Source organism: Tachypleus tridentatus, chromosome 6 (genome assembly GCF_004210375.1).
Source record: "Tachypleus tridentatus isolate NWPU-2018 chromosome 6, ASM421037v1, whole genome shotgun sequence".
NCBI classification, from domain to species: domain Eukaryota; kingdom Metazoa; phylum Arthropoda; class Merostomata; order Xiphosura; family Limulidae; genus Tachypleus; species Tachypleus tridentatus.
Window position 1 is genome coordinate 77,377,597 of NC_134830.1, and position 20,174 is coordinate 77,397,770.

Genomic DNA, 20,174 nt, shown 5'->3' on the forward strand with positions numbered 1-20,174 from the left:
ATAGGTTCCATACTCTAAACTTTCCACTGATCGATTTGAAATCGGTTAAAAGTCTACTTTCTAGTTCTTACGATTGAATTTTTCCCAAGTAAAGTAACATACTTTTTATTATTATAAACATTCTTACCCACATTTCCACTTATGGATATTAAAAGAATAATGTAACAAAATGTATTTGTAGATATTTGTGCATTCTTCGTGTTTCTATCAGAAATCTTATCAGAATGTAACAAGCCTTCATGTTTTCAATATAATGAACACATATTAAAAATTTGCAACTAAAAACGAAAGCATGTTAGCTGATAAACTATTAAAATACTAATGACATTCACAGTTTGATCGATTTCAAAGTAAACACACTTTTACTTTGTTAATCCCAAAATTATATGTTTCTTTTTTAACTTACCACAAAGCTATACAATGGCTATTTGTACTGTGCCTGCTGCGGTTATCAAACCACAATTTCTAACATTATTAGCTCTCAGACTTACCACTGACTCACTTAGGATAGTATTTGACTAAATTATTTTACAGTGTATATATCACAAAATAATGTTTTCCACTTTTAGTGTGAGGCAGCAGGCTTGAGTTGAATTGTTCGGTAAATTTCACTTCGTGTGACCATGTGTAAGTACAGAGTATATATATATCGGTACTTAAACTGGAAAGGTTACGGTACGTCGTTGAACCAAAAGTGTGAGTAAAATTGTAAGTTTGTTTTGGAATTTCGCGCAAAGCTACTCGAGGTCTATCTGCGCTAGCCCCTAATTTAGCAGTGTAACACTAGAGGGAAGGCAGCTAGTCATCACCACCCACCGCCAACTCTTGGGCTACTATTTTACCAACGAATAGTGGGATAAACCCTCACATTATAACGCCCCCACAGCTGAAAGGGCGAGTATGTTTGGTGCAACCGGGATTCGAACGCGAGACCGTCGGATTACGAGTCGAATGCCTTACCACACTTGGCCATGCCGGACTCCAAGTAGTAAAATTGTAAAGAGCAAACATTTGATTTTACTTTATAGTGGTGTAAAACTGGTTGACAAAACAGAGTTTATAAAACTGAACTACTTTACAGTTATTGAAACGTACTTTTAGAATCCATTTGCTTACTTTTTACATAAATTTTATTAATCAGGTTTGTGTATAAGGTAAAAAATATCAATTTTTGCACTCAGTTTATACACTTTCTGATGATATATTCTAAGATATAAGACACACGTTTTGCATTTGTTTAAAAATTTAGATCATTTATATTTTCGTTTAATTATATTTTAAGGATTATAGCTTAATTCTATTTAAAACAATTTCAGTTCTTTTTACTTTCTTATAAGTATTTTAAATTTGAATATTATATGAGCTTCGAATATGTTTACAAACAATAATTTAAGACTTCTTATCATACTTGAAAAATCTGAAAGCCGATCTATAGTTACATAATAACATACTTTACAAATTTTTGGCTTTTTTTGAAATTTAGTTTAATAATCCAAGCTTAAATGAACATAAAAAGCCTTTCTGTTTGTGTGCTTAAAACAAAGAAGCAAGGAACTTTCTGTTGTATATATCGCGGGAAATTTAGAGTTATAAGTCTGTAATCTTACCGCAGCTCCATCGAGGACTCCCTGCTGTTAATAGTAAGTTTAAGGACTTTAGACACTAAAATTTGGGTTCGATTACCCATGGTGAATAAAACACGTATAACCTATTGTAAGGTTTGCGTTAAAAACAACTAGTAGCAAAGCGATAAGTTTTATTTTGATACCCGTGATGGGCAGATCACAGATGAAACTTTGTGTTTAACAATAAAAAGTAAGACTTTTTTAGACTTATATTGACTTATGTTTTAAGACTAATGTTGACTGGACATTAAACATTTAAATCACAAAATAAATAATTACTAAAATGTTCTCCTGAAAATGACCTAAGAAGGTCGAAATGCTGTTCTCTGCTTTATTGGTGAAAGTGTTAATACACATACCAGCCGTTTTGAGATAAGTTTTATTTCAAAGGAGTTTCTCGTCATTCAGAACTAAGGTGTTCATTATAAAATATTAACTTTCCGTGTAAATGAAAATCTATTATGGGAAGGCCTTTAAATAATAATGTCATTTTTGTTGTGGTCGTGTTATATAATATTCTGTTAAGATACTGGTCTTCACACTAAAAACTCGGATAAAAATGACCTGTGACTCGTACAGGAAACTAAGACCAAGCTAATCATTTTAGACCAAGCAATTATTTGAAACAATATCATAATATAAGCATTTCTAAATTTATTCTTTTCTTTATCAATTGTTTTTATTCGAAGCATGTTATGTTTGTTTCTTGTTGTTTCTCAAAATTGCTTTTAGTTAAAATGCTAAATATATTATGTGTTTAAAAATTATATGTATTCATTGTAATCATAAACGTCAAAAATTCATACTGGTATAATAAATTTGATCATCTGTGTTAGTTTTAGATAACTTTTGTGTTTATGTTTAAGGGCCTAAGGCTATCCACCTCTGAACATAATTTTGATCTCATGACCAAATAGCACCAGCCACTCAGCAACACCCTGCTACCTTCATTATCCACCCTAAGTAGCTAAGAGTCACTTAAAGAGAGGAAAATGTATCGAACCGAATGTAGGTCATCAATATTGGTAACCAGTAACCTACCATAGGACTAACCCGTGATCGTTATGTTAACCAATTTTAATCTTTTGTTTTACTGTTATAAGCTAAATTAATATAAAAGTTAATTTAATACAGGTGCACTACTTCTATTTCAAGCTGTCAGCTTTTAGTTTGAGTAAAAAAAAGCATCCTACCAGGGCTGGAAGACACAGGATGAGAAAAACAACATACATTGTTGAAAAAAGAAAAACAGATAGAATATGAAAACAGTATAGGATACTATGCAGGCAAATACAAAGGATAAAAACAACATAGGTAACGTGGAATGAATACACAAAATGATAAAAAAACAATATAGGCCACTGTGGGTATGAAGAAACAGAATTATAAAACAACAAAGGCTGGCCTTGAAGTGAAGGGATATGTAGGTAATAAAAAACAGATTCAATGTGGTATGAAGACAGCAATTACCGGATCTGTAACTGATCAGCCAGCTCACTGTGGTACGATGAATACACAGGATGATAAAACAGCATAGCCTACTGTAACATGAATACACAAGATGATCAAAAAACAACATGCGTTATTGTGGCATGATGAAAAAGGAATGATAAAATACATAAGCTACTGTGGCTTCAAGACACAGGATGATAAAAAGAAAACAGACTACGGTGGCATGAAAACAGAATAATCAAAAACATTATAGCCCACTGTGTAACGAATGATACAGGATGATAGAAAACAACAAAGAATACTGTGGCACGAAGACACAGGATGATAGAAAACAACAAAGAATACTGTGGCACGAAGACACAATATGATAAAAAAACAAAAGAAGAATACTGTGGCACGAAGACACAATATGACAAAAACAACAAAGAATACTGTGGCACGAAGACACAATATGATAAAAAACAATGGAGGCCACTGTACATGAAGACACAGGGTGATAAAAAACATTCTATTGTGGCAGGAAGACAAAGGATGAAAGAAACAGCATAAGATATGGTGTCATAAAGACACAAGAGAATAAAAACAGCATAGGTTACTCTGGCAAGAAAACACGACAAATGGTGTTAGAAATCTATCGAAATGCTATTCCAAGATAGAGATTTAAAATCGTTTACAATGTTTTACATAATCTATCATTCAACACGTCTAATGGTTTTGAAAATGCATGAAATAGGTTTCAAAGATATAGCTTAAAACCGATTGCTGTTGTTCAAGTAATCAATTATCCTACCCGTCTAATGGTGTCAGAACTGCATTGAAATTTATAACAGTTTCCAGTAGTCTACCTGATCTATCATTCCGCATATCCAACGATTTCAGTAATGTGTCGAAAGGATTTTCCAAGATATAGATTTAAAACCGTTTGCAGTTATTTACATAATTTGTGATTTTCCTACTCTTTCATTTGACACATCTAATGGTGACAGTAATACATCCAAATACAGATTTAGAACTGTTTGCAGTGGTTTACCAAATGTATCATCAAACATGTCCAAAGTTTTCAGATATGCATGAAATACTTTTCCAAAATAGATTAAAACAGTTTGCTGTTGTTTACCTAATCTGTTATTCGAGACGTCTAAATGTTTATAAAACAATTTTGATGCATTTCTAATGTTAGATTTAAAACAGTTTGCAATGGTTTACCTTATTTTATGGAGGCAGTTTGTAGTTTCCATTAATTACACTTGCTGTTGTCGTCAAATATATAGTTTCACACATAAAGGCTGTTTACCACTGATGGAATAGTTTAACAACAGCATGATTTGAATACTTAAAAATTGTTACACTTAATACACAGCCTTAAGGGTGTCCTAGCTCTACAATGAAATGAATCGAGATAGTACTGCCCCAACTTGGACTTCAAATTATCTGTCTGCTGAAACATAGGCAAATAATCATACAGCACCAAACTCTCATGTTATGTAACATTTCTGTAGCTTCCTACATTTCATAAATAGAAATATAATGATCTTAATAAGGGTTTGTTACAAAATCGTATGGATGAAAAGTGGAGAACAACCCAAGAAACCAGATGTGGTTCACACTACAGAAGCAACTTTGAGTATAAACATTATAATATGATGAAATTTTATTGAAAACGTAAAATAGTGACGTTGTAATTACAAGTTAATTAGGTCTAATTCCACATTCCATTAACAAGCGCAAAACCATCATTGTAGTGATAGATGGCAGGTTGGAGTGAAACAAAAACAAATTTTGTGAGGTACTTAAAGAATTCATTTGAATCAATACAATACTATAATCTTTCATTATACCTCAGATGAAATGATAAAACTATAAATTTGATAACTGGAGACCGTTGTTTCTTCTAGTTCTGGTTCATAAAGGCAACGTTACACCCCGTGTAATAGTTGTACTCTCAGGAACTATTTCAAAACATCCAACATAAAAGATTCCTACAGTGAAATCAATACCGCCACCAGTAAATCTCTACTCAATACCGCCACCAGTATATCTCTACTCAATACCGCCACCAGTATATCTCTACTCAATACCGCCACCAGTATATCTCTACTCAATACCGCCACCAGTATATCTCTCTTCTACTCAATACCGCCACCAGTATATCTCTACTCAATACCGCCACCAGTATATCTCTACCTCAATACCGCCACCAGTATATCTCTACTCAATACCGTCACCAGGTATATCTCTACTAATACTGTCACCAGTATATCTCTTGCACTTCTAATACTGTCACCAGTATATCTCTACTTAATACTGTCACCAGTATATCTCTATTTAGTCAATAAACCACTAAATGCTCAATAATCCAATTCATTCCATAAGAAATTAATTTATAATCAGCTTTGAAACCAATTAAACAATACAAAAAATGTCCTTTTTATATCAGTTTGATACTTCTAGCTTTAACAATTTCACAAGTTCACCTGAATACTTTAAGAGCTCATGAATGAGCCACTACCTTTTATAGTGTTCCAACTAGTACAATATCATCTTAGATTTAGATAAATATATAAATTAAAACCTCCCTTAGTTCACATTAAGAACTTACTTGCATTAGGTGAGCTCGAGCATATAAAGATATTTGTTGATAAGTGTACGTCTTTAAAAGTTATTACATACATGAAGTAATCTTTCTACAAGATTTACAAAAATGTTTGGTTATAATCGAATTATGGTAAGAAGTTTGTTTTATTTATCATAAAACACAGTGACATTGCAACACAAGTTACACTTTAGAGGAAAACAATTTTAAGTATGAGAACATATAAAAACAAGTTACAAAATACAAAAAAGTTAAGCATTTTAAATTATTTCTTACAATACACATTAAAATGAAACATTCCAATTTCAAGGCGAATTCATACAACTATCAAATAAAAATTTTATTTACAGAAGTTACATAATCCATAGAAAGTTTCATCTGGAAGTGTTTCCAACACTTCATACAACAAACATACCAACAAGCAATGGTCTCGGACTGTTGGAATAAAACAAGGTTTTTAAAAGAATTCTATTCATAAAGATTTGTATGTTTTTTTAATTATTCCAGAAAACTAAAGCAATGTCCTACTCTCTCATTACAAACATACAGTTTACTTACATTTTTCTAATATTTGGTTAATTTCAATAACATGAGGTAAAACACAGTATTATAAAACTGATTTCTTGAACAAGACTGCTCTATCATTATGTGGTTTATTTGGAACAAGGTAGATAAGAAATGTTCTAATAAAAGTCAATTAAATCTGAAAATACAGCTTTTAAACTTCAAAATAATTTATTTGGAACTATGAAACAATTTACATCTGTTTTCTAACTAAACTGAAAATTTTAAAAATACTTGTATGGTTGCTGTAGATCATCAGAAACTAAAAACATTCATTGACTTTCTTATACACAACAGTGACTGCTCCAACAACAACATATACTGGGTTGCTTCACTTCCTTCGAGAACCTCCTCCTGCCAGGATTGTTGCAATACGTATAAATATATTTAGTGTGTCCAAATAAATTGAAATAGACCTAGAGTAAAGAGAGAATTGCATTTGTTTAAAATACAGTTTTAAGAAATGATAACTGAATTAACATTCCTAAGTCCATATAGGTAGTATACAATGCAGAACAATTACCTGTGAATATATGGAATTTAAAGAAACACAAGAAAATAACAGGATAGTCTGTGGTAACCACTACTGTTACAAATATACTGGGACATGTTCAAAACCCAAGAAAATAACATTAGATCAGGATAGTCTGTGGTAACCACTACTGTTACAAATACACTGGGACATGTTCAAAACCACATTATAACTGATAAAATTAATAAATAAACCTGCAAATAAAAATAAATATAGTTACTAATGACAATGATTATCTTCTGAGATAGCCATGCTAGTTATATAGTAGGCCGTTAAGTTTCACACACCTTAAACTAAAGAATTCAGATAAATTAAACTCCTTTCAATCACTTTGACCATCTTATGTCCAACAACAATGTTAAATCACTTTGACCATCTTATGTCCAACAACAATGTTAAATCACTTTGAACATCTTATGTCCAACAATGTTAGTAAAAAATTAAAACACCAAAAATAGTTTTGCTTTCACAAAAATCCAAATTCATGTATTAGTTTATAAAACAAACTTTACTGCACAGGTAATAGCTAAAAGTTTCATGCAAGTTCATAAAACAAACAGCGTGAAATCCATTATGAAGGTCACCAAGGAGTTCAAAATCTGTTCTCAGTTAGTGACAGATTCACAAGTCTATTTAATCAACATGTTTAAAAAATGGTAGTGATGGTAAAACACACATTAAGGTTCATAAGCTTAAAAGTTAACATAATGTTTAAGACGTATGACAAGTAATAAAACATACATTAACCTCCATGCAATAGCACTTTACTGCACAAGTCACAATGATTTTAGTGACTTGTGTTCAAAATTAAGCTTTATGTTATATCACTAAGTATTGCATATAATTGTAACTAAAAATATATATAATATTGAAAAATGGATTAAGATATTTAGGGATAAAGAAGAGTATTTTAATCATAAATAAAATCACAAGACAATAGCAGCAGCAACAACAAACATTTAACAGTAAAACACTTAATTCATATATTGAACATGGTACATTATTAGGTACAGACATAACATTAAAATACAGTATAGAAGTATGAAATAAGAGACTATCTTAAACAGAATAATGGAACAATATTGTATACATATGTAGTACAGATTCAATTGAAGTTGTGTTATAATTTGAATTTGGGAGCTCATTTAAAATGGATAAACTTTTACTTAAAGTTCAGTATTTGATGATCCAGATAACTTTGAAATTCATAATCAAGACAGAGTAGTTAATATTTTCACTATGTGAGCAAGCTGTGGATTTTTTTTCCCCCTAACTAGTTCTGCTTGATACTTCTATATTTTTGCAGGCTTGCAGGTGTAACTGGCATATAGTTTTGCCAATGCAAGTGCCATTACAGTCAACATGTTTATTTATGTATGATCCTGGAACACATGGGGGTAGGTAATAGGTCCTTAAATCAAAAATAGATTTTGTGCTTTGAATGGAGATTTAAAGCATCATTTGTAGCTGAACTTGTGGACAAAAAACAAACATTTTTAAAATTTTGCTTACCTAATAACAACAATCTATCTTACAGGATATTTATCAACAATATACTTTGTTTTGGGTGGGGTTCAAACTTCTGAGATAGGAACTTGTTTGTTAGAGCTTAAATAAAATGCATGGTAAAGCCATTGTTTATTAAAACGCTCTGTTATTTCTGTATGACTAGTAAGGTAGTTAGAACAGATGTTATCAACTTTGTTGAGAATCCTGAGAATAACGTTTTGATTTTATACCAAGTCTGTTGTAAGGGTTAATAGTATCACATGCATTTCACAGAACCACATTATCATGAGGGTATACAACTTACTGAATCTTCACAAAATTTAGTAAGCTTTAAAAGTATTTCATATACAACAAATACCAGAATTCAGTATTTTTATTAAAACTTTATATATGAGTAAATGTTGAGTGCAAAATGACTATCATATCAAAATTAAGAATACTTTTATCTGAATTGTTTTTTCAAATTGTAACATGGAAACTTGATTTGTTTCTCACAAATAGCTTAAATACTATAACAGTATACATTTTGTTACTTTATTTTCCTCTGAACTTTGTTTAAACTAATATACAAATTACAGAAGTTGAAATTACTTGGTATTCATGTAACTCATATTACCCTATAAAATTACATAATACACAGGCTATTTGCAAAATGCTCAATAAAAAATGTCTCATGAAAAAAATTCATCTATTTACCTATTCTAACTTAAAACATTCCACATTTTAAAATTTTAGCTACTTTTATAATAATAGATACACAGATAAAGTAAGAAATACAATATTCACCTTGGTCATAGTTTATTTTGATTTTCAATGACACTTATCCCTACTATTATAAAACAATGGTGCTATTTTAATAAAGGTTTTATTTTATTAAATAATTCTCCAAAGAGAATATAACACGTGCAAAAAGAACTGTTACAAATTCATCCAAGTTAGTTTATGTCTTTCCCATGGGTTATTCCCACGGGAATCAAACTTGAATTCGAAAAAATACCGAATTAACTGGGTAGAAAACAATGTAATAGTAATTTGATTGATTGAGCCCTTGGCTTTCAGTTTGTTATAAACAGTATACTAAATAAACATCAGAGAGAATCACTGGCAATTTTGACAGGGAAGATGTGGCAGAAGTGCAGAGCAGGTGGCTCATATTTGTTAGTTTATAGCTCCTTAAACAAATGAGGTTGAAGGCTATAAAAATTTTTTATGTGTGCAAACAGCTGGTATGGTTAGAGAAAGAACTATGTAAAGGAGTGAATGTTTCAACCTTCTTCGGTCATCATCAGAAGCGTTCACTCCTTTACAAAGAGTGCTTTCTCTACCCATACAAGCTGTTTAACACTTTACAAAGAGTGCTTTCTCTACCCATACCAGCTGTTTAACACTTTACAAAGAGTGCTTTCTCTACCCATACCAGATGTTTAACACTTTACAAAGAGTGCTTTCTCTACCCATACCAGATGTTTAACATATATAATTTTTTTATATAAAGTGGGTTTTCTCGTCATCATGTACTAGTATAAAAATTTTGTTTTGCTTCAGCAATAAATATTATAATGAACAATTTGAATTAAAGTTCTTGGAAGGGTGGTAAATATATTAAAGAGGGAAGGTACATATAACAAATCACAGTTCAGTATTCATACCTTAGATGTTTGTTTTCAACATTTCCTTATAAAATTAGAAAACTTACATATTTGAATTTAACTGATTAACTAGATTTTGATGTCAAATGTATTTGTATACACTGATAATAAAAGGAGTTTAATTTTTGCATGCAACTCTTCATAAAAGTATGGCACAGAACAGCAGCAGATTATACGAATTTCCCCAAACCATAAACACTTTAGTTCCTTAAAGTGTTCTGATAAATCTCCATAGAAAGAACACGTGTCAATTGACAAAAATTAATGATATTTAGAGAGCTCACTCCCTATTTCTTGAAGTGAAAAATATGTATCACAATTAATTACAAGTTGTAGTACTATAGTATACATCAAACTACTGTACAACAACAAACAGAACACTAATGAGCCAGTTCTAATTTAACATAAATAAGAACAGATAATTTTGTTGAAAATGAGAACACAATTAATGTACAATATTTGGAAATATTGCAACATTGCTAAGACTCAAACACATGACATGAGGTCATAGGAAGACTATATATATATATATATATATATATATATATATATATATATAAAAAAAACATTGAATGACTAGGAAATGGTCAACAGAAAAACAGTCACACTGCTAATTTTAAGATCAGGCACTGCTGGGAAATTTGAAACATGAGGGTAAAGTAATTCATTGATTGTACCTTTATAACATGAAAACTATATTTTTATGTATTGATAAACCCTCAAAGCATGTAAATGAAAGAAATTTCTTTTACATATTATTGGCACTAAGTTGTTTTTTTGTCATTTCAGGAACTGTTCTATTTTAATATTTAAAGAAATATTTTCACATAACTAATAATTTTTCAAGAAGTGTACTTGTGGAGATGTTACAAATTCTTTCAAGCTAAGTGTTAACTTTCTCACAGGAACAATGATGGTATTCTTAATACCTTTAACTCTTCAGGACATAACATTATACAATACATCATTTGATACATGAAACCCCAGAGTTTCTGTTGGTTAAAGTGAACAACTACAATTTTATAGAGAAAGTAATTTAGGTTTACTTTTGTATTTATTTGAGAGGTGGTAAATAAAATAGGAACAATGACATGCTATAATAAAATGTAGTACACCAGGGAATATTTTTATGTTGCCTTTGCATACTATGAACTTGTATACTATTATAATGTGGATTATTAGCTAAGATTTTATATCATTCTAACTGGTATAACATGAAGAAGTTTAACATGTTGAAGGTAAGACAAATTGTCATTCTCAGTAAAGGACAAGTTAATTATATTTAAGATACAAACTGAACAGAGCAAGTTTATGATTTATGAAGAGTAATAATTGAAAACAAAAGTTTTTTTTAACATATACTTACGCATTGATTGGATCATAAGGTTTCACAGCATACAGAGGATAAGTTTCTGCAGAATGAATTATTCTTTGGGTGTCATACAAGAGGAAAAAACTGAACAAAATCAAACCTCCATACAAACTGATTGAATAAAGTCCAGCACCCAGAGCAGTAGTTGGTGGAAGAAAGAGAGACCCTAGAAAATCAAAATATGTATATTCGTAAAGCAGATATTGAAGTTTTATTTAAGATAATTAAAAGCAATTTTAAAGTGTTCAAGACAGTTTTGCTATTTTCAGGACTTCCATGTATGTTCAGAGAAACATTTCCTGCTATTTTCAAACAGATATTTAACTTTTGAAAGTAATACTAATATTTTTTAAATCTAGAGTTTAAAGAAATTTATCAAATTAATCAAGCCCTTGCCAATCAAGCCAATAACCAGCGATTCCCACTAGTCATAACTTTCATATTTAAAACAGGTCTTTAGAACTCCACTTACTTCATAATTTCATATCCACTTTTTTTTTGAAATGCTAACAGTGAATTAACTGTGATAGTAAACACGCAATCTCACCAAATCATGCAGTAATAACTAATTCACTGACAAGTAACCTCACACACTCCCTAACTAGCGCTAATATACTTTATTAGATAGAAACTAATACACTTATAAACAAAGCTTTCTAAATTCCTACCTAGCAAGATGATGAAAATTACACATTCCACGATTTCAGTAAATGAAATAAAATGTACTTTTCAAAACAATTCAAATAAACCAAAATTACTACAAAAAAGTATTCACCTTTCAAACTTATAAATACTGATTAATGTTGCCTGTGACATAATGTACACTCCCTATTGTATACTCACCAATAGAAGATGCAAATACAACACCCAAACCAATAGCCAGTGGACCTCCCATGGTTAAAAACTTTTCACTTGGAGCACACACAGCTACAGCTGACAGGCCTGAAAAGGGCAAACAAAAACAATTTCACCATAACTTCTGGTTTTCCATCTGTGTAGTTTCTACTGGACATTTTATTATTATTATTATTATTATTATTACTCGATATTAGTTGACAAATAAGTTAATTCCATTAAACATTTAGAAAGATGACAAAACATTGTAATCTTATCACAATACAATGATATCAAAAACCTTGTTTTCATTTTAAAAACAGCTGATATTTCACTACAAAGCAAAACAATCAGTAATGCTGCCTATATTTTATAATAAATGCTGTTACAATTACTCTGCTATGAACAACCTACCAAAGTGAGTGTACACAAGTAACTATTTTCTCTGGTTTAAAACTGGACAATTATTTGATAATGAAACAATCAATAGAATCAGGGGTAGTTTTATTCCATAATCACCTACGGAAAATTGTTTTTATAGATGTTTTAGTTTATGTTCTTATAAGCATGTTTGAAAAAAACAATGAACCTCACCTATGTATCTATCCCTATGCAGTTATTCAGACTAATCAATGGAGAGAAATAATTAATAACTCGTTTGATGTCGAGAAACCCACTTGTAGAGAAATATATATGTAAAAATAGCTTGTTTGTTGAGAAAATATTTTACACAGAGGAGTGAACAACGCTTCGACCTTCTTCGGTCATCGTCAGGTTCACATAGAGAGAGGTAACTGACCGAAGCTAATCACATGTTTAGAAGGGTTGTGTAACTAAGTGTTGGAATGTAGAGTTACACAATCCCTTCCAAACATGTGGTCAGCTTCCGGTCAGTTACTCTCTCTCTCTTGTGAACCTGACAATGACCGAAGAAGGTCGAAACATTGTTTGCGCCTCTATGTAAAAAAGTTTCTCAACCCAACTGAGCCATTTTTAGAGATATATTGATAACTCATTTATTAGGTAAACACACACAAATTTAAAGTAAAACCTACTATTGTTTGATATTCTTATGTAACCTAAATTTAAATTTAGGTCATAAAAACTAGAAAACATAAAACTTATGTCTGTGACAAGAAACCCACTTGAAATAAAAAAGTATTCTCAAGATGGCTGTTATGGGTATTAAAATACTAGTTAAATAAAGTATAGAATGTTTCAACCTTAGTAGGTCATCTTCAGGTTAACTAAAGTTTTAATACCCATACCATCCCAGCCATGTTGAGAATAGCTTAACACAAACTTACTTTGTGAAACATCTGAGAGTCAAAACTATCTGACAAACAGTTAGGAAATAAACAAGAACAAAACTGGAATTTCTATTAAGATAATATTGCATTCTTTTGTTTATGGGTGAAAGTCAATTCTTCTAACACACTATCTGCAGGAATAGTTCATTTTCTGCAATGATGGTATGATACAAGCTGTTTCAAAGTTGGCCATGTAATACAACAACGCAATCTTTTAAAATCAACATTGGCCACACAGTCCGTCTTAAGAGTAACCTCTATAAGTCAAGCATAATTAAAACATAAATATATCCTGTAAGTAATTAACTCAATTACATTATAAACTACTGTTTACAAGGTTTACATATTTATTGCTAGGAATATTATAGATATGACAATAATTCAAAACAAACATTTTATAATTTGTTAATCAAAATTAGTTTTAACTGTTTATAATAAAATATTCTACTGTAAACAGGGTAACTGTTCTCAAAGTTCTTTAGAACTTATAGAGCTGCATTGTCCCTAATTTTAAAACAACAATACAAGAAAGATTTCTCATAAGAATTCTAGCTTCTAAACAATGATTGTACTAAGTATATATGTTATAAAATGTCCTACACAACACTAACTTCGATAAAGACAAATCTTGGCATATTGTTAGTGTCTGGAAAAAGTTATGAAGATTACCATGGTAATGTTTAACTAAGTTGTATTAGCTTAGACATTATCAGTTATTGGCTGAGGCCTTAACTGTATTGCTGTAAACTACAACTGTGTTAATTTCAGAAAATTTTATTCTAATTAATAACACAACAGACAACTAATATTTTTTGATACCCTAAGGTAGTATTAGAACATGTTTTTATACAAACTTATTTTGAAATATTAAAAGAGGTGAGGGAAAATATCTGCATCTATATATACAAAGAATACAGTTACTAACTTCAGAAAAACATGGAAGGTATGTTACAACAGTACACTTCGACTCTTTATCAAGTTCCTCGCTTATACAACATTAAGAATACAGTTACTAACTTCAGAAAAACATGGAAGGTATGTTACAACAGTACACTTCGACTCTTTATCAAGTTCCTTACTTATACAACATTAAGAATACAGTTACTAACTTCAGAAAAACATGGAAGGTATGTTACAACAGTACACTTTGACTCTTTATCAAGTTCCTTACTTATACAACATTAAGAATACAGTTACTAACTTCAGAAAAACATGGAAGGTATGTTACAACAGTACACTTTGACTCTTTATCAAGTTCCTTACTTATACAACATTAAGAATACAGTTACTAACTTCAGAAAAACATGGAAGGTATGTTACAACAGTACACTTCGACTCTTTATCAAGTTCCTTACTTATACAACATTAAGAATACAGTTACTAACTTCAGAAAAACATGGAAGGTATGTTACAACAGTACACTTCGACTCTTTATCAAGTTCCTCGCTTATAATGACATTAAGAATACAGTTACAAACTTCAGAAAAATGAAAGGGAGGTTACATGACTACAGTTACTTGGACTCTTTATCAAATTCCTTACTTATACAATATAAAATACAGTTATTTTTCCAAAAAACAAAAACATGGATGGGGAGCTCCAACTCCCTCGAAATGCACCAGCTTATATAAAACATTAAAAAATAGAGATATGCAATTATAAATTAGATACATAAATACAATGTAAATAAACATATGTTTACACTTTATTTACCATTGAAGTATTTTAACATTACTGACAATGGAAAGTAGTAGTAACTTTGTAGTAGCAAAGACGGATCCAATTAAGTGTAGTTGAAAATGAACCCAAGACATCATGTACCCAACTCTACATAACATAAGGGCAACAGGGACCTACTGCTTATGTACATTAATTTGTTTTACTACGTTTCCCTAAATTATGATAAATATTTTACAAAAAACACATAAAACAGTTATGTACAAAAAAGCAGTATGGATTTCATCATTAGTGTACATCAGTGACTTAACATGATATATTTCTACACATTAAACTTTTCTGCTCTACCTCACTTAAACAATAAACATGCAGATGTAACTTACTTTCATATCTTAAACATATATATTCCATTATCTTTATCACACTTATGTGTTCTAAAATTACACCATATTTATTTAATATGCTTTCACTTTAGTATTAAAACTTGTTTCAAGATTCAGTTTACATATAAGATGTAATTACAGCTACAATAATCTGTAAAAGAATGCAACTTGTTTTTTCCTTAAGTCACATCAACTTCCAGTTAAATTACACAAATAATCTATTTTAAAAACAACTATGAACTTCAGATGCTAAAGTTACAGAAGATATTTCACTTACATTTCTTTTAGTACATTCAATCTAAAGAAACTCTACTACAGTAGTTTATAAAACCTTACCACTAACAACTCCTGCAGTCAACCAAGCTGCTCGCAACAAGATAGGGCCACCAAGTAAACACAAAGGAGCTACCACAGCTCCCATTACTCCACTATGAACCATCCATGCAAAATGTTTGGCTCCAAGCTTCTCAGAGTATGGCATTGACCGTACAATCATTCCACTTCCAATCATAGCAGCTAAAGTTGCACCAATAGCCTGGTGTAAAGTTGGAAAATTAGTTAACATCTTGATTTGAAATAACTTTCAAAGAAAGATATTATGATTATAACATTAACCGATAATCATGAGTTTTACAAAATTAGCATCTTGAAAATTTAAGTGAGAGATGTTAATATTAAAAATAATTTCAGAAGTAAATCAAAAACAGATGAAATTAACAATTAATAGTCGAAATAAGACATTTAACTGGTGGTAAGGAAATGATGAAGTGGTGTTACATCAAAAGAAACAGTAATTATCAAATAAGATCTCAATCCAAAATGATGAAGTAGTGTTACATCAAAAGAAACAGTAATTATCAAATAAGATCTCAATCCAAAATGATGAAGTAGTGTTACATCAAAAGAAACAGTAATTATCAAATAAGATCTCAATCCAAAATGATGAAGTAGTGTTACATCAAAAGAAACAGTAATTATCAAATAAGATCTCAATCCAAAATGATGAAGTAGTGTTACATCAAAAGAAACAGTAATTATCAAATAAGATCTCAATCCAAAATGATGATGTAGTGTTACATCAAAAGAAACAGTAATTATCAAATAAGATCTCAATCCAAAATAATGAAGTAGTGTTACATCAAAAGAAACAGTAATTATCAAATAAGATCTCAATCCAAAATGATGTAGTGTTACATCAAAAGAAACAGTAATTATCAAATAAGATCTCAATCCAAAATGATGAAGTGGTGTTACATCAAAAGAAACAGTAATTATCAAATAAGATCTCAATCCAAAATGATGAAGTGGTGTTACATCAAAAGAAACAGTAATTATCAAATAAGATCTCAATCCAAAATGATGAAGTGGTGTTACATCAAAAAAAACAGTCAAAAAAAACAGTAATTATCAAATAAGATCTCAATCCAAAATGATGAAGTAGTGTCACATCAAAAAAAACAGTAATTATCAAATAAGATCTCAATCCAAAATGATGAAGTAGTGTCACATCAAAAGAAACAGTAATTATCAAATAAGATCTCAATCCAAAATGATGAAGTAGTGTTACATCAAAAGAAACAGTAATTATCAAATAAGATCTCAATCCAAAATGATGAAGTAGTGTTACATCAAAAGAAACAGTAATTATCAAATAAGATCTCAATCCAAAATGATGAAGATGAAGTGTTACATCAAAAGAAACAGTAATTATCAAATAAGATCTCAATCCAAAATGATGAAGTAGTGTTACATCAAAAGAAACAGTAATTATCAAATAAGATCTCAATCCAAAATGATGAAGTAGTGTTACATCAAAAGAAACAGTAATTATCAAATAAGATCTCAATCCAAAATGATGAAGTGGTGTTACATCAAAAGAAACAGTAATTATCAAATAAGATCTCAATCCAAAATGATGAAGTAGTGTTACATCAAAAGAAACAGTAATTATCAAATAAGATCTCAATCCAAAATGATGAAGTAGTGTTACATCAAAAGAAACAGTAATTATCAAATAAGATCTCAATCCAAAATGATGAAGTGGTGTTACATCAAAAGAAACAGTAATTATCAAATAAGATCTCAATCCAAAATGATGAAGTAGTGTTACATCAAAAGAAACAGTAATTATCAAATAAGATCTCAATCCAAAATGATGAAGTGGTGTTACATCAAAAGAAACAGTAATTATCAAATAAGATCTCAATCCAAAATGATGAAGTAGTGTTACAGTAATTATCAAATAAGATCTCAATCAAAATGATAATTAAAAAAAACAGTAATTATCAAATAAGATCTCAATCCAAAATGATGAAGTAGTGTTACATCAAAAGAAACAGTAATTATCAAATAAGATCTCAATCCAAAATGATGAAGTAGTGTTACATCAAAAGAAACAGTAATTATCAAATAAGATCTCAATCCAAAATGATGAAGTGGTGTTACATCAAAAGAAACAGTAATTATCAAATAAGATCTCAATCCAAAATGATGAAGTGGTGTTACATCAAAAGAAACAGTAATTATCAAATAAGATCTCAATCCAAAATGATGAAGTGGTGTTACATCAAAAGAAACAGTAATTATCAAATAAGATCTCAATCCAAATCAAAAGAAACAGTAATTATCAAATAAGATCTCAATCCAAAATGATGAGTGGTGTTACATCAAAATCCAAAATGATGAAGTGGTGTTACATCAAAAGAAACAGTAATTATCAAATAAGATCTCAATCCAAAATGATGAAGTGGTGTTACATCAAAAGAAACAGTAATTATCAAATAAGATCTCAATCCAAAATGATGAAGTAGTGTTACATCAAAAGAAACAGTAATTATCAAATAAGATCTCAATCCAAAATGATGAAGTAGTGTTACATCAAAAGAAACAGTAATTATCAAATAAGATCTCAATCCAAAATGATGAAGTAGTGTTACATCAAAAGAAACAGTAATTATCAAATAAGATCTCAATCCAAAATGATGAAGTAGTGTTACATCAAAAGAAACAGTAATTATCAAATAAGATCTCAATCCAAAATGATGAAGTGGTGTTACATCAAAAGAAACAGTAATTATCAAATAAGATCTCAATCCAAAATGATGAAGTAGTGTTACATCAAAAGAAACAGTAATTATCAAATAAGATCTCAATCCAAAATGATGAAGTGGTGTTACATCAAAAGAAACAGTAATTATCAAATAAGATCTCAATCCAAAATGATGAAGTGGTGTTACATCAAAAGAAACAGTAATTATCAAATAAGATCTCAATCCAAAATGATGAAGTAGTGTTACATCAAAAGAAACAGTAATTATCAAATAAGATCTCAATCCAAAATGATGAAGTGGTGTTACATCAAAAGAAACAGTAATTATCAAATAAGATCTCAATCCAAAATGATGAAGTAGGTGTTACATCAAAAGAAACAGTAATTATCAAATAAGATCTCAATCCAAAATGATGAAGTAGTGTTACATCAAAAGAAACAGTAATTATCAAATAAGATCTCAATCCAAAATGATGAAGTAGTGTTACATCAAAAGAAACAGTAATTATCAAATAAGATCTCAATCCAAAATGATGAAGTAGTGTTACATCAAAAGAAACAGTAATTATCAAATAAGATCTCAATCCAAAATGATGAAGTAGTGTTACATCAAAAGAAACAGTAATTATCAAATAAGATCTCAATCCAAAATGATGAAGTGGTGTTACATCAAAAGAAACAGTAATTATCAAATAAGATCTCAATCCAAAATGATGAAGTGGTGTTACATCAAAAGAAACAGTAATTATCAAATAAGATCTCAATCCAAAATGATGAAGTAGTGTTACATCAAAAGAAACAGTAATTATCAAATAAGATCTCAATCCAAAATGATGAAGTAGTGTTACATCAAAAGAAACAGTAATTATCAAATAAGATCTCAATCCAAAATGATGAAGTGGTGTTACATCAAAAGAAACAGTAATTATCAAATAAGATCTCAATCCAAAATGATCATCAAAAAGAAACAGTAATTATCAAATAAGATCTCAATCCAAAATGATGAAGTGGTGTTACATCAAAAGAAACAGTAATTATCAAATAAGATCTCAATCCAAAATGATGAAGTAGTGATCAAAATGATGAAGTGGTGTTACATCAAAAGAAACAGTAATTATCAAATAAGATCTCAATCCAAAATGATGAAGTAGTGTTACATCAAAAGAAACAGTAATTATCAAATAAGATCTCAATCCAAAATGATGAAGTAGTGTTACATCAAAAGAAACAGTAATTATCAAATAAGATCTCAATCCAAAATGATGAAGTAGTGTTACATCAAAAGAAACAGTAATTATCAAATAAGATCTCAATCCAAAATGATGAAGTAGTGTTACATCAAAAGAAACAGTAATTATCAAATAAGATCTCAATCCAAAATGATGAAGTGGTGTTACATCAAAAGAAACAGTAATTATCAAATAAGATCTCAATCCAAAATGATGAAGTAGTGTTACATCAAAAGAAACAGTAATTATCAAATAAGATCTCAATCCAAAATGATGAAGTGTGTGTTACAAATAAGATCTCAATCCAAAATGATGAACACATCAAAAGAAACAGTAATTATCAAATAAGATCTCAATCCAAAATGATGAAGTGGTGTTACATCAAAAGAAACAGTA

General features: G+C 30.0%; 1 protein-coding gene across 3 annotated transcripts in view; it reads right to left on the reverse strand.

Annotated features, from left to right (window-relative positions):
• Positions 1–5,797: 5,797 nt before the first annotated feature.
• The window catches only part of LOC143252852 (growth hormone-inducible transmembrane protein-like), a 73,227-nt gene continuing 58,850 nt past the window's right edge, over positions 5,798–20,174 (reverse strand). For all 3 annotated transcript variants that reach the window (XM_076505626.1, XM_076505627.1, XM_076505628.1), the window contains exons 5-8: positions 15,837–16,035; positions 12,140–12,238; positions 11,291–11,462; positions 5,798–6,650 (exon numbers count right to left, since the gene is read on the reverse strand). In XM_076505626.1, coding sequence (XP_076361741.1) covers positions 6,566–6,650; positions 11,291–11,462; positions 12,140–12,238; positions 15,837–16,035 — 555 coding nt within the window. In that variant the 3' untranslated portion in view covers positions 5,798–6,565. The remainder of the gene's footprint in view (positions 6,651–11,290; positions 11,463–12,139; positions 12,239–15,836; positions 16,036–20,174) is intronic.